We start from the raw sequence: 15,215 nt of genomic DNA, 5'->3' as shown, positions 1-15,215 counted from the left end.
CTCTTTTTTCCAGGATGTAGTTTGTGGTGCTGTTGAACTCTAACACAGAGTAGGTTTTGTTGTTTAGCCTAGCTCACTGGCTATGATGAGGTCGTCAAAACAATATAAACAATACAGTTTAACAGCACTCCAGAATACTATAACTTTTGTTAAGCTAATATTTAGCTCTTATATTAGAATGCATGCCCTTTGAATAGTGTACCTAATGAATTGGCAAATGGTTGTATGCACCTGATTAATCTGGTGATTTCATTTTGAAATGAACCTCATAGAAATGAGTAAGATTTTGCAGCACAGTTTGTATTATTTTTTGTATTTTAGGACACATTTCTAAATTGCTATTCCTCTTTTAAAGAGGAGTAGCAGGTTACAGTGAAAAGAGAGTGCAGCCTGCAGCTCTTCATCCAACAGCTCACTGCGGTTGCTCTTTCTTGTTCCATGGTCGTCTGTCTCTCTCTATTAGCCCTGCGATAGGCAACTGAGACTGACAACCTCTCACGGGTCTAACCGCCTCTCGCCCAATGAGAGGACAAGCAGTTATGGAAGATGAGATGAGCTATCAGCTATCGTCCGAGGATGATTTTTATTTTCATATCCAGATTATTCTACAATTACATCTGCAGTAACTTTGTAACCTTTTTTCTTTTTTTTTTCTCCCAGTGGGTCATAGGTTCAGTCGACATTGTGATAACTCATTCAGACATTTATTTAAAGCCAAATATTTGCAATTACCTCCTTTTTGCCATTCTTTATTTTCTATGTGGTTGGATTTGAACTTGTACTTAAACATTAATTATCCACAAGGGAAATGGCTTGGTCATAGTAGCTTAGTTAGTTAGTTAGTTGCTTTTCCTTCAGTAAATAATGTCTCAATGTTCTTCCACCACTTCCTGCTGGTGTGTGTGTGTGTGTGTGTGTGTGTTTACAGTAGCACTTCTTGGAAAATCTATCACAACATCCCTGTTTTTATGTACATCTTCGTCACCGTGCCGATACAAGGGCTACATTATTGAAATGTGTCGGTAGCTGTGCACATGTACATGTAGCCTCTGCAGAGTCAGTCTGCTCTGTCATCCTGTTTCCATAGCAGCAGCGAGAGCCAACCCAGCAGCCAACCACGCTCACTTCCTAACCTCTCCCTATTGGTGCCGGTTCACTCCAGCTCTACTTCTAAGTCTTTTGGCTTCTTGCACTCTCTGAGTCTGGGCAACAATGGATACACTTGAGTGCCCCTCTTACATTCATTCACTCTAACAGAAGGGGTCAACCCGAGAGCAGCAAACACAAAGGACAAATGCAACTTTTAGTAGCAGTTAAGTGTATTTTTGCCCCCAGAGCATTAAAATCCACAAATGGACGCGCAACCAAATGCTCAGGTACACTTTAAAATTTGTCATGTTTGTTTGAAATCATTTTGTACAGTCTGTTCAAAGGAAACATGGCTCCCTGCTCTGTACATCAGCTTCTTCTGGGATTCTCCTGGCGTGCAGTCAGTCAGTCCGTGGAGGTGACTGCTCACCGCCTCTCGTCTCTCGTCGTTGCCCACGTAAACAAACTCCCATTTGCTAATATTTGTCATTGTCCCTGCTGTTGCAGCACTTGATAACATCAGCTCTCCTCCTCTTGACGAATTCTGTTATTTTTAGTCCACCCTGTTTCTGAATACACACACATTTAGCTACACATCAGTAGACCGTGAGGGCAAAGTCAAGCAGACGCATTATCGGGGAGTAAATAAAGACATTGTTTGGTCGACTGTGTGCTGATATTTAGCTGCTTATTCAGTCCAGTCATCGAACACAACAGCTCATTTTCACTGATTCCATTGTAATCTCTTCACCTGTAGTCACTTGATCGTTTCTCTGGATAACACACATACTTTATGCACATATATGTCTTCCCCATGTGGGGTAAACATCAGGTGGCGGGTTTTCCAGGAGGGACAGATTTAGACGTCCTCAGCCGACGGACAGGATAACCCGTTGGAAATGCTTTTAAGAAACTGTAACCCATGAATGGTATGAGCCGCGTCGGTGTTTACTTGGGACATTGTCCTATGGCTCTTGGCACGGATGTCAAGCTGTTGATTGGTGGATGCAGTAAGCACTAAACCGATTTCACACCTTTTCCGGCCATGCAGCCTTCAGCCAAACAAGCAGTCAGAGGGCCCTTCTTACTCAGCCGGTGAGAAGAACCACGGGGCTATTTCTGCTGTGTAACCATGACGCAGTCTGTCACCTGACTTGTGTCCCCTTTAGGCTGTGCTGTCTCACATACACACACACACACACACACACGATGTTTACCAGGACATTATTGAAGGCAGAATACATAAAAACCTTGACATCTGCCAGAGAGGGCTGACATATACTGACCTTAAACATGCTGTATATAGTTGTGCATGTGCTCAAGATGTTTCCACTGCTTTGTTTAAGCTTGTCTGCTGTAGATAATATAATAGAGACCGCGCAGAGCAGCAGATATGTCTCCAACTGTAAATGTGCCGTGTTGATTTTTGCTCGGGGTTCGCGCGCTGCTTACAGTATCTGCTGATGATGGTCATGCTGTTGTATCTCATTGTATTCCATGAGGAATGCATGGTGGTGGAGAGAGCAGAATGACAAACTGCTGAATATGAATACATCAGATATTAATATTTCACATAATTCAAACTCTTTGGAGGAGGGAAGCATTCAGAGTCTGGACCACAGGCTTATTACCACAGTGTAAATCTAGCAGGGCTTGCATTTCTCACGTCTAAATAATGTTAACGAGGTTTTATTAACCAGCCTGAGCTGCAACACATTTATCAAGATCTAATAGCCAGCATAACTTTCTCCCAATATTCCCCAGACATTTTTCTGTATTTAGCCTTCTTTGGGTTAAGGAACAGAAAACGAAATATATAAATAATATCTCCTCACACCGGCAGGCATCTGTATTCATCAATCAAAATAGTAAACGGGATGAGTTACTATGAGCTGGGAGGCTGGGAAGTTAGGAAGAGTTACACACCATCATAAAGAGCTGGCCTCTCCTGAATCATGCCACAGTTTATTTATTCTAGGTAATTATGTTGTTGTTAAAATATTAGTATATTTAAATGTGTGGATCAACTGGAAATTAACTTTTCTTTGTTGAATTGTGTCACTTTTGTGATGCTTAATTTGTAGTGCATGGGTGTCAAACTCATTTTAGTTAAGAGGCCACATTCAGCCCTCGATCATGACTTCTATAACAGCATAATAATCTATAAGTAACAACAACTCCAGAACAAGTAAATTAGGAGAATGGTTGCATTTAATAAACTATCCTTCTTTGTTTCTTAATGAAAATAAGTGCAATTTGGGCACATTACTATTTACTGTTTAGTCCCTGGTCTCAGTGTTGTGTCCTGTCCGCTCCTCTGACGAAAACAGTGGACAAATTAGGCTCAGCAGTTATTTTCAATTAAAAACTGCAGCCTTCTTTGTAATTTTCAAACATTTGGAAATTCATGCTGCAGGCCAGATTTGAGCCTCTGGCGGGCCAAAAAATCACAGAAAATTGGCCCGCCGGCCAAATGTTTGACACCTGTGGCTTAGTGTGACACAGCCCTTTTAACATTTAATTTGATTTAATTTAATTTAATTTTTTTTTCAGTTCAGAAGTTATTGTCATGCCTGTTCAAGGGATATAGTTCAATAAATACAAGACATACAACCATCCTGAAATATTCACGTGAATGATTCACTTTTAAAATGCAAAGAGCTTAAAAAGGCTTAGAGATATTGTATTTTATGCCATTTGAATTGCTTCTGTTTTAAAAGTTAGTTTGAAGTTTTCTTTTTCTTCTTTTTTTGATTATGGGACTTTTTTGTTATGGATCTTAAATAAAGATAAACTTACCTTGTGATGTTGAACCAAACCATAAAGACTAAAGAGAAGAAAAAAACATTTTTTAATTTTTTTTTTTCTAATCCTCATTGTGAAATCCCTCCCATTCCCTCACTGCCAACCAAACCCTAGGTTATTAGCTCTAAAGACGAGCAGTTAGAAAAGAACCAGCGGCCTAATGAAAAGCACTGATTGCCAGTTTACACATACAGTAGACAAACAGCAAATCCCTGCTGGCCTCATTACACCCACTCTGAGCATGACTGTGGAAAAGGTTCTATTGATTTTAATGGTCCGGCCCTTTTAGATAAACAGTCCTGCAGGATCTGCAGCCTTTTTTTTTTTTATTTATCAGATTTCACAGCGTTTGCAGCGAACCTCGAGCCAATAACATAGTGTACTGACAATGCTCGAGATCACGTCGTCTATCATCTGGTTTCATCTATGCAGCTGGACATGTGTGTGTGTTTACGGGCAGATAAAGCTGCAGGTCTTATCTCTGGCCCTCCTGGTGTCTCCTTCTGTGCTCTCTACACCTCATTTTCATGTTCCGTCCTTGCCTTTCTTCTCCTTTTGACTCGTGCCTCAGTCCTAATGTCCCTCTTAACTCCTCATCACCTCCTCTTCCTCCCTTCCCTCTTCCCCTGATCGCAGCTTGAGATCAAACAGGAAATTGAAGCGGCGGTCCGATAACCGAGGATTCACCCTTTTGTTCTGTTTAAAAACGTGTGTATTTGTCAGCAGATTGAGTGTAGTAAGCGTTTGAAATGATGAACGCTGAGTGATGAATCTTCACTCCGGGATTTTAATACCCGGGGTTGGCCTACTTATGCCATTCAGCTACTTGCTTTTTAAATGGAGTTGTGTAATGGAGTGATGTTGTCACAGAATTACAAAGGATTCGGTCTAATTATATGGCTCTGACTTGTTGTTTGAAAAGACTCAGTGTGCTCGTGTGAGACAAAGAGAGTCGAGCGTTAGCCTGCTGTGAACTGGGTAGCTGCTGGTTGGCGGGGGAAGACTGCGTTACCCATCTGCCCCGAGTTTTACACCTGCCTGGCAGCGAATATAGCATTTGAAGCTTTTTAGCTCGTGTTTGTCCAACAGCACCTGTGACCTAATGGATAAAATCACATATTTGTCTCTGAACAACACTCACAAGTTTTTTTTGTGCAAAACTGCATTACAAATGTAAGCCTTATTTCTTGTTGGACAGTGTCCAATGTCTCTAGGTTGTGGGTGATGTGCAGGTTACACATTCTATTAGAGCAGTACACATACAGCTTTATTTCACCTTCTCAGGACAGATAGACACAACTCCAATCATCCCACTGTAAACCATAACAAGCAGAAACCAAAGTTACTCCCAGGCAGGGCTCTTTATTGAGATACTGAAATGTTCCAGTGCTGTAGCTGATAATTATTTTTTTTAATAAACTAAATTGTGCAGAGTCCTAAAATGATCTTCCACAGTGGCATACACAACACAGATCAATGCGATAAAATGTTTTCTTCTGCCGTCACACTCCAACGCAGCGGCTGTGGTGCATGCGCACACGCGTTGTCCAGTTAAAGTCCGATTAAGATAATCGATTTAATCGATTTGAAATCGTAACCTAATTTCCCTTCAGGGATGAATAAAGTAATCTATCTGTCTATTATCTGTCTTAATCGGATAAAGAGAACTCAGATTTTAGTCGGAGTAACATGTTTGCATGCACTTACGTTGTCCAGTTTAAGGCAATAATTCACTTTTTCATTTGGTGTAGACTGTGGATGTTGGAACTGCTCCTCAAAAGTGAAGCTTTTACATCAGATGTGTAGATACAGTACATTATGTTCACTATTACCAGATGTACTGCACCTTTGGCTCAGACTTTCTCAAGAACAGCATGGCTTCTAAAACTGCCTGATTGATTCAACCTAAACTTAGGTTTGCTCAGAAATACCTTTATTATCCGAACCATGTTAAAAAGTGATGTGTGTCTGTTCAGCCAGCATGAGCAGGAGAAACAATGAGTAGCCTTGTGCTTTTAGAGGTTGACCCATGTAAGCAACAAAACACCAGCCACATACAAACATTTAAACATTTTTGACCAATAATACAAAATCTTATGGATGTTAGAAGTTAGAAACAAGTATTTTCTGTGGACACAGTTCTGCAGTCAATAAATCTAAAACACAGATAAAGAGCAGCAAAAGAGAACAGAGTCATCACACTATTGATATAAGGCAACTGATAACCTTACAACAAATGTGGTGTTAGGTGAACCAGATTGTCTATCGCTGACTATATAGTTTGAGTTACAATTTTCTACTGGGAAAAAATGTCCTCACAGTTCTAACAGTCATAACATAATTCGCTCTCTGCATTAGCACATCTTCTGCTTGAAGGAGGTAAAAGGCTGGAGCAAATCCCAGCTCATATGTCAGATCTGAGCGTCAGTTTAACTCTGATGGATTCAGAGTCGACTCGACCTCGTCATTTTTACGCCCTCTGATTTAAACAAACACGAATTTTCCCTGCACGATATGGAAATGTTTGCAGTAGGTGTTTTTGCGAAAATGTTTCTTTGTGCATTTATTTATTTCATTACTCATCAAAAGCACCGAAACCTGTCAGCGTTAATGAATGCAGCTCGCACGGCTGTTATCACAAATTTTAGAATGTTTTAGACAGAAGCCCACTCATGAATTTTAACGCCAGCTCCGAAGCTAATCCTTTGTGCAAAACCATGTTTGATTCTATTTCCATATATATCAGAGACTTTGTTACCCTTTTAGTGGTTCAGCCTGGTTTTGTACATGCTGCTCCCAGACCAACACAGACACACTGACTACATCAGATATAATGACCCCGCTAATGGTCATGAGCTGCAGACCCTCAGCAATGAATCATGCCTCTGCTCTCTTCTTCTTGCCCTTACAGTGCAGTGTCTGGAGATGACCACTAAGCGGAAGCTGATTGGCCGGCTGGTGCCGTGCCGCTGTTTCCGTGGTGAAGAGGAAGTGATCTCAGTGTTGGACTACTCCCACTGCAGCCTTCAGCAGGTCCCCAAGGAGATCTTCAGCTTCGAGAGAACTCTGGAGGAGCTCTACTTAGACGCCAATCAGATTGAGGAACTACCCAAGGTAGCTCTGACTCATATTTTAACCCTTTCCGTCTCAAACCGCTCTTTCCTTTCACTGACCACTTTTACGTTTTGTCTTTTAAGCCCTGTCAAACAGGACACATGCCACATTCACATTTTATCACATCCACGACTGAAAGCAGCTCGGTTCATACTGATCTGCTGGCTGCACTGGAGCAGCTGAGGGTGAAGGGCTTTGCTCAGGGGCACCTCAAGAATTAATAAAGGATCAAGCACTTATTACTTATTTCACGTACCCAGATTTACCCAACTTGTGCAGACAACTTGTGCGCAGCATTGTTTAAGATACAAAGCAATGTCTTTCAAAGCATTTTGGCAAATTCCTTTGTCATATCTATGAATTTTGAACTCTTGATGCCAACTCATGGTTCCCTCATGTACTAAATATCCCCTCTGATTATTTACCTGTACATTCACAGAAGCTGAGAAATGTTGGGACGTCCCTGGCTCTGGTTACAAGAAAACTACAAATGTAGAATAATAATAAAAACGCCTCATGTAACCACCTTAATCAGAACCGACTGACCTGATCATGAAGGAATTTTCAGGGGTGGTGTAAGCCTTTAATAATCCATTCAGTGGCAAATTTTGGCTCCTAATAGCCATGTAAACAACTGATTTAATTGTTTCTCTCCAGCTGAAATAAATACATTGCTTCTGTGCATTTCTTGCCTCGAGCAAAGCAAAGACTTCTTCAAAGGAATAAATAGTATTTTTCGGCACACAACTTCACCTTCAGTTGAGTGAATCCAATGTCACAATAGCACTGGTAAATTTCTGGTGAGAAGTTTCACAGAGGGCTGAGCCATTTTGTGTTCCAAGTTTTTGGAAAAGGCGTTCACTTTATTTACATAAACGGTTAAGGAGGAATCTCTAATCAGAAGGACTGCATGTAAATGTTGCCACTGTTGAGCCCACTCGTTCATGCTTGAGCCTCAGGTTTCCCCTGAGGAACGTGACAAAGCCGTGCAGTTACTTATATTTTCAGCTCATTTCTTTCACATCAGTTGTCGTGAGGCTCAGCTGTGCCGTGATTCGAATGAAAACGCTAGTGCTTGCATGTCCATGTCGGCATGCCCGGGTCATTAATAGGTCTTCCTCAGGGGACCATCACAACATTTTATGTCAGTCAGTAATTGATGGGATCATTCAGTCTACGCAGCTGTCGAGTTTTTCCTTGACAGTCTTGGAAACTCGGGGTCTAAGTGTAAAGGGGGGGGGTTGTGTTGTACAAATTTCTTCGACCTGGCTGAATGAGTGCTGAGTGTTCGACAATGACTGCCCGACAAAAGGACAGAGTTTCAATATTCTTGAAGCAAAGAGTGACAAATTACAGCAAGCTCCATGAAACATAGCGTGATAGAAAATGGACTACACTGCTGTGTGGGTAGTGTAGAGCCAAAATGCCCTTCTAATATTTAAAGGCGAAATACGGGCCGTTATTTGAAGGCCGTCATGTTTATTTGATATCATGCCCTGGTTTAAATGACAAAGATGATGAATTAGATTTTGTAACTTAGCCTGCATGCCTGGAGACGGTGTAACAGGGTGGTGTGTAAGGCAGGGCAAACCGACAAAAAATAAAAAGCCTCGACATTGTGTATGTGCCAAAAACTTATAAGAGCTATTGGGAGATTGGCCTTTGTGTAAGTGAATTGGACAGCTCCTTATGTGAGTGTGTTTGTGTAAGTACTTGAGTAGCCTGGTGTGACCTTTTAACCCAGAGCCCATGTTAAACTAAATGCAGCTCTTTGGTTGAAGAGATAGATGTGACAGAGCATATGTGGCAGAAAAACATGTAAACTTCACAAATTATTTTTGTTGTTAATGTTCGCGTGATTGCCCCTTTACTGTGCAAGTGCATGTTCTGAAAATCATAGCACATTTTGTTGCACCTTTAATTTGATTAGAGGTTGTGATCATGTAATTATCAGCTCCTAAGTGACTTCGTACGTGATGGTGTGGTGAGGAAACGAAAAGGAGTTGATTGGATCACGGTCTTTGCAGAACTCTTTGGAGATAAGTGCATGTGTTTTAGTTTTCACTGGAGCTCCAGTGTTGCCTGATTATGGTGTTTCACGCCCTGTTAGGGTGTTTTGAATTTGATTTTAATGGGAAAACAAAATTTGGGCCAGTTTGGGGATCATTTTGGTGGTTTTCTGATTTGGAACAAAATCAAAGTGCATTTACTCATTCCAAGACTGTGTGTATGATTGTGCATGCATGAGTGCACTGAATGTGCTGTGCTTATGTAAAGAGGAAGATGCCAGTTGTCATTAATCTGTCTTCGCGTGACTAACAATGTTTGGTACAGTTGTTTGAGCTGACTCTTTTTGAAGAGTAGAGTTTTGCTCCATATTTAACAAGAGTAGTGAACTACAGGACGCGATCAAATGGCTTTGCTGTAGTTACATGGTGGTAGCTGTGTTTGTTGGTCTATGACTTCTGGTGCTTTGGTTTTTATGATAGGCTTCATTAGCTGAAGCAATCTGGATTGTTCTAGTACTGAACTAAATCTAATATCATGTGTGTTTGTGTGATTTTTGGTCTGGGAACATCAGCTTCATCTATCAACACTATCTGTCGCCGTCGCTAGCCCAAACTGCTCCATATTTAGAGTAACTAAAGTCAAAGGAATTGCTACTTTTAGCTGCAGAAAACAGTCCTGAACCTCCACTGTGGCTGTAAAAGGAGGGTTTGATGTATTTTATAAGTAACAATGCCTCAAACCTTTATAAAATGTATACACCAATAGCTCTTAGCTGCTTTAAATATGCTAATGTTGCTAATGATAAATTGCTTGCTAGCATTACCCCTTTAGCACTGAATTGATTGCTGTTAAGTATCTCTTGTTAAAGTTAATGCTAACACACCACATTATTAAATGATATTAGTTGTGAAAACCTAGTACATTATTGAGTGGCTCTGCTATAAAATTATTATTTAGAATAATTAGCTTCCTGATAAGCTCGTAATTGCTTCTTAATGGTGGAATTTATAAAGAGGTGCCAACTTTACTCCTGAAGATTTGTTGTTTCGTCGCAAGGTAAACTACTGAAACAGTTCCATAACGAGTTCGACCTTTTTTAAGCTTCAAATTCTTTTTTAAATAACCAAATAAGACAAATGTAGAGTTAGCAAAATTCGACACTTTTACCAGTTGTGTTGATGTTACTTTTCCTTCACTCTGCTCTGTGTTTTGTCCTTCGGGGCCACCATATGCAGGAGATTAAATCTGCATTATTCATAGGAGAATGCAACTGAAATCACATAGATTTTCCACAACATTAAGTGCTGCTCGCCTCCAGCTGGCTTTCCACACACACCGTGTCTTTCTATTTAAGGTCTTGCCGAACAGACTATAATATTCCTTTGTCATCCTTTTGTGTTCCCATAGCAACTCTTCAACTGCCAGGCCTTGAAGAAGCTGAGCATGCCCGATAACGACCTGTCCAACCTGCCCACCACCATCGCCAGCCTGGTTAACCTCAAAGAGCTAGACATCAGTAAAAACGGTAAAAAATCATCTCGTATCCACCAATTGAAAAAATATACATAGAATTCAGAAGTCAGTCTGTCCAAATAAAGTATCCGGAGTTGAACTTTCTCGCAGAAGACGGAACGCGATGCTGTGAAAACATTAGCAAAGCAAAATCTGATCATGCTGCATCATCACATTTCCTCCGACTGCCTCTCCCTCTATTACAGGAATCCAGGAGTTTCCAGACAATATAAAGTGCTGTAAAGGCCTATCGGTGGTGGAAGCCAGTGTCAACCCCATCACCAAGTAAGACACCAGCACACGGCGCCGCCGCAGAACCCAACCTGAGTGAAAAAGTTTGCTTTGGACTTTTGCTAAATTGGAGTTTATGTTGCAAAAGTATGAAAAAAAAAGGACTAACAAGTTTGCAGCTAATTAATCTGAGCATTGCTTCTGGATAACAGCCCAAGGGAAAACACTGGCACGTTTATAGGGTCTTTATTGGGAAACATGTTTGGTTTATGGCACTATTTTTATCAGCTACTTTGAGTGGAGTTGGACTTGGATCAAAATGCAATGTATTAATTTAGCGCCACATAGAGACTAAATATTTTATAATAATGGGCTGCACTGACCATATACAGCCGTTGTTCTCAAGCCTATATCTTATTGGCTCAGTGATGGCCAGCCAACTGGAGATATAGCTACTAGCTACTATAGTGGGTTGGTTTAACATTATGCCCTGAGCTTCAGGTGTTACCCTGGTAATTGCTGTTTTCATATATGCAATGTACAGTGTTCAAGAACCAAAACAAGACTCCACCACACAGTGCAGAATGACTCTTGTGCTTTATTTGTGTGTGTCTGCGTGCAGCAGATGAGTCATCTGCAGGCTAACAGCAGTTAGCTGTTTCCGCATTGGTTGTTATGGGAACATTGAACATATTTTATGACACTGAGGCTGTTCAAGGATACACTTTCTTTTTTTCTTTCTTTCTTTCTTTCTTTCTTTCTTTCTTTCTTTCTTTCTCTATCTCTATCTCTATCTCTATCTCTATCTCTATCTCTTCCAGACTCCCAGATGGTTTCACACAGCTCCTAAATCTGACCCAGCTCTTCTTAAACGATGCCTTCCTGGAGTATCTGCCGGCTAACTTTGGCAGGTAAACGGATGCGTGACTCGCTTTTACGGTTTAAATAATTTAAGTTGCTTCAAAGTTGTTTATTCTGTGCCTCCTTGTGTGAGTTAATTACTGAACTTTGGCTTGAAAACGGAGTGAGGCTTAAGCTTTGTGTGGATTTCTACCTTTGGGGCAAGACTATTTTGGATTATGAGAGGGTGGGAGTGCATGAATGATTAATTACATTATTTTATTTTTTTTTCCACAAAATTTATGCACAGTTAGTAAATTTGTCTTCCTTCATATTAACCCTTTCATATAGTTAATTTGAGCTGTTTATCCAGTAAAGGGTCTTAGTGTATGTTTTTTGTTTTTTCTATAACATGACAGATATTATAGAAAAACAAAATGATATAGATGTGCTTTAATTATTAATCTGTTGTTTTCATATCACAATGTGAGTGACTTGTTGTTTATTACTTGACTGTTATTGAGAGCTAACATTGGACAGTTGCTGAGGAGGGAATCATCATCTTTGTTTACCTCTCTTTCATATTATTTGGCTTTTTTTGTGATAACTGTCGCCACTGATGGAGTAATAGTACATGGGATTAAGTTTTGGTTTGTGTGCCATCTGGTTTTCAGACTCTCCAAACTACGGATCCTGGAGCTGAGAGAGAACCACCTGAAAACCATGCCAAAGTGAGACAAACCGCCATATGTGTATGTGTGTGAGGAAGAGACGAAGTTGATTCTTTGGTGCACACTGAGCCCGTGCTTGTCTTCCCAGGTGTCCAGATTAAAAACCATATTAATCCCCGGCAGGTGTTCTTGCGTGCTGATGGAGGTTATTATAACAGGAACGCACCAGGGTCTTAACAGTTGTAATTGTTTTGTGTTAAACCTAAAGTTGTTCAATTATCCCTCTGTTCGTATAACCATCATGACAGAGGAGAGGCCTCTTAGTTAAGTGTTTAGTTTAACAGTGATTTCAATTACAATGAATTGTGAAAAAAGGTAATATCACAGCAGTTACTGGAAGGACCATTTGCATCTCCAATATTTTAACAGATGCATGTAAATAACGCCGCCGCTTTGCAACTATTCTGCCAGAGCAAACAGAATCATTAATGTCTTAGTTTGACTTCTTTGAATATGAAAGTCTTACAGTTTGTCTAAATTGTCCCTGATAATGGACGGCAAATGAATTAAGATGGACTTTACGTCGAAGCAAACCATAACCGCAGTTCAGGTTAAAAGTATATTGTGCAGTTGCCACAATTGTGCGTATTAATAATTATTGTATCTTCTCTTCTCAGGTCCATCCATAGACTGACACAGCTGGAGAGGCTGGATCTGGGTAGCAATGAGTTCTCTGAAATGGTAAGGGCAGATTGCCCCCATGTTTGTCAAATCAGCCTGATCGTGGTACGGTATTAGGGAATGCAGAATACAGTATGAACCGAAAAAACAGAGGGCTGTTCGAATGTGTTCTGCACTAAAAGTACAGTGTAGATGCTTTGTGAAATAATATCATTAACTGTGTCTCTGAATAAAGCTCTCTCATAGATATGCTCCTTGTTGATGAGGTTAGTTTTTTAATGAGTCTCAATTTATGTTTGGGGTCATTGTCGTGTTGGATTATAAACTAGGATCATCCAGAGACCTCCCTTACGGTGTAGTGTGATGAGTAACAGTCCTAAGAGTTTTGGCACATTTTTTTGAATTTATTGTTCAACATTTAAACAGCTTATCTTTCGCAAAAGCTCAAGACATTAATGTCTCTCATATAAAGAAGTGGACTGGAAACATTGTAAAAGCAGAGAGGTGAGAAGAAGATCGGGAACACAGCAGATGGTCAAGCCCCTGTGGACCGTCCCGATTAGGGATGAGGTGCATGCTCTGCAGGGCCATGAGGTGAAATTGGGAGAACAAGGACAGAAAGGGAGGGGGGAGACAGGAAGTTGACGATGAGAGGACAGGACATGTTCTGCTTCTTGCCCAGATGGTTTTTATACGACAGCATTTCCTTCATCTATCTCTACTCGTCTTGGTTAAAAAATGCACCTCATGGTCAGTTTGTGAATCTGAAAAAGTTCTTGTTTGTGTTTAGTATATGAGAACTCTTCTGTTTGCATGTTAGCCGGAGGTGTTGGAACAGATCCACAACCTGAAGGAGCTGTGGCTGGATAACAACTCTCTACAGTCTATACCGGGGGTAAGACGGCTCTCAGCTTTTAAGGGTAAAAACTAAAGTCGTAACGTTTTACTGTCTTTGAATCGTCTGTTCTTCCCCTCGCCCTCTGCGTTGCAGTCAATAGGGAAGCTTCGGCAGTTGCGTTACTTGGACCTAGCGAAGAATCGCATTGAGACGTTGGACACGGACATTTCAGGCTGTGAGGCCTTAGAAGACCTGCTGCTGTCCTCCAACATGCTGCAGCACCTCCCTGACTCTATAGGTGCTCACACATGCATGCACACACACGAATACACTCCTCAGAAAAACTAGCCAAGCTGTTATTTTCTCTCACATCCACCAGTTGTTGTTGTCTAGGAGAGGCGTTTGAAAGATTAGGAAACAGGGGAAACAGGTTGCATGGATGGATCTATCCAAAGAGTTAAAACTCATCTTCCTCCCACTTTCTCCCCAATAAACCATCGATATATCGTTAGCTAGTGTGCTTTGTGGTACTGGTAGGTCAATAAGTGACATTTTGGACATAGTTAAGCTAGTTTGGCTTATCTAACATGACCAGATATCTTCTGCAGCTTTATATTTCCCATACACCACTGTATATTTCACCTAACTAGAAATTAATTTAATTTATTTATCCTGTAAAGGCACTATATAGATTGCACGAATGAGTAAGCAAGAATGAATCTGGAATCCACTGCAGGGGGTGAATTATACAATAATAATAATAACTGAAATAGTTTTTAGAGATCAGATTGTATTTCTTTTAATAAGAAGTATAAGTGTGTGGGTGTTTGCATGTGACGTAGGAATGTTGAAGAAGCTGACAACGCTGAAGGTGGATGACAACCAGCTGACCTCACTGCCTAACACCATCGGGAGGTAAGGAACCCGCACGCACTCTCACCAGAACTAAAGCAAAACAAAAATTGAAGCCAGCTTAGATCTGAAGAGCCAGAAATCTGTTGTCAGTTCAGATGATCTCAGTGGGTGTTTGTTTAAAAATTTGGTGGGTTGTTCTTCTCCTTGTTCATTACTGTTAGCTGCTGTGTTGTAATGCTGGCTGATGATTGGGGGGTTCTGTGTGTTGTGTTTGCTGCGATGCCGTGGCGTTAGTGCGAAGCCGAAGCACGGGTGAGTAACATCAGCCTACCTGAAACCAGGGGTGTGTTCAGAGACAGACGGATGTTTTGAATGCGTTGCAGATGCAAAGGTCCCAGCTTGCTACCACATGACATCGGTGTGGGGGAACCTCTTATAGTTCTGTGAATTACATGCAAACATAATCGTGCATTTTCTTTACGCTCGGACGTTTAGATGTAATAACTGAATAAAATCGTTAATTGAAAATGTGCAGGACTCAGCCCAGCTAAAACCTGCTGGACTGAGAT

The 15,215-nt window shown here is 40.9% G+C and overlaps 1 protein-coding gene across 11 annotated transcripts in view; it reads left to right on the top strand.

Moving 5' to 3' along the window:
* The window catches only part of lrrc7 (leucine rich repeat containing 7), a 114,593-nt gene that overhangs the window by 70,712 nt on the left and 28,666 nt on the right, over window positions 1-15,215 (top strand). For 9 of the 11 annotated variants that reach the window (XM_047587608.1, XM_047587609.1, XM_047587610.1 and 6 more), the window contains 10 exons: window positions 6,806-7,008; window positions 10,426-10,543; window positions 10,737-10,815; window positions 11,583-11,672; window positions 12,276-12,332; window positions 12,950-13,013; window positions 13,774-13,848; window positions 13,945-14,089; window positions 14,634-14,706; window positions 14,941-14,958. In XM_047587608.1, the coding sequence (XP_047443564.1) occupies window positions 6,820-7,008; window positions 10,426-10,543; window positions 10,737-10,815; window positions 11,583-11,672; window positions 12,276-12,332; window positions 12,950-13,013; window positions 13,774-13,848; window positions 13,945-14,089; window positions 14,634-14,706; window positions 14,941-14,958 (908 nt within the window). In that variant the 5' untranslated portion in view covers window positions 6,806-6,819. The remainder of the gene's footprint in view (window positions 1-6,805; window positions 7,009-10,425; window positions 10,544-10,736; window positions 10,816-11,582; window positions 11,673-12,275; window positions 12,333-12,949; window positions 13,014-13,773; window positions 13,849-13,944; window positions 14,090-14,633; window positions 14,707-14,940; window positions 14,959-15,215) is intronic. The other 2 variants (XM_047587607.1, XM_047587617.1) reach the window with 1 other exon arrangement.

The sequence above is a fragment of the Mugil cephalus genome, chromosome 6 (genome assembly GCF_022458985.1).
Source record: "Mugil cephalus isolate CIBA_MC_2020 chromosome 6, CIBA_Mcephalus_1.1, whole genome shotgun sequence".
NCBI lineage: Eukaryota > Metazoa > Chordata > Actinopteri > Mugiliformes > Mugilidae > Mugil > Mugil cephalus.
The sequence above is the reverse complement of the archived record's forward strand: the minus strand, read 5'-3'. Positions and strand labels throughout refer to the sequence as shown.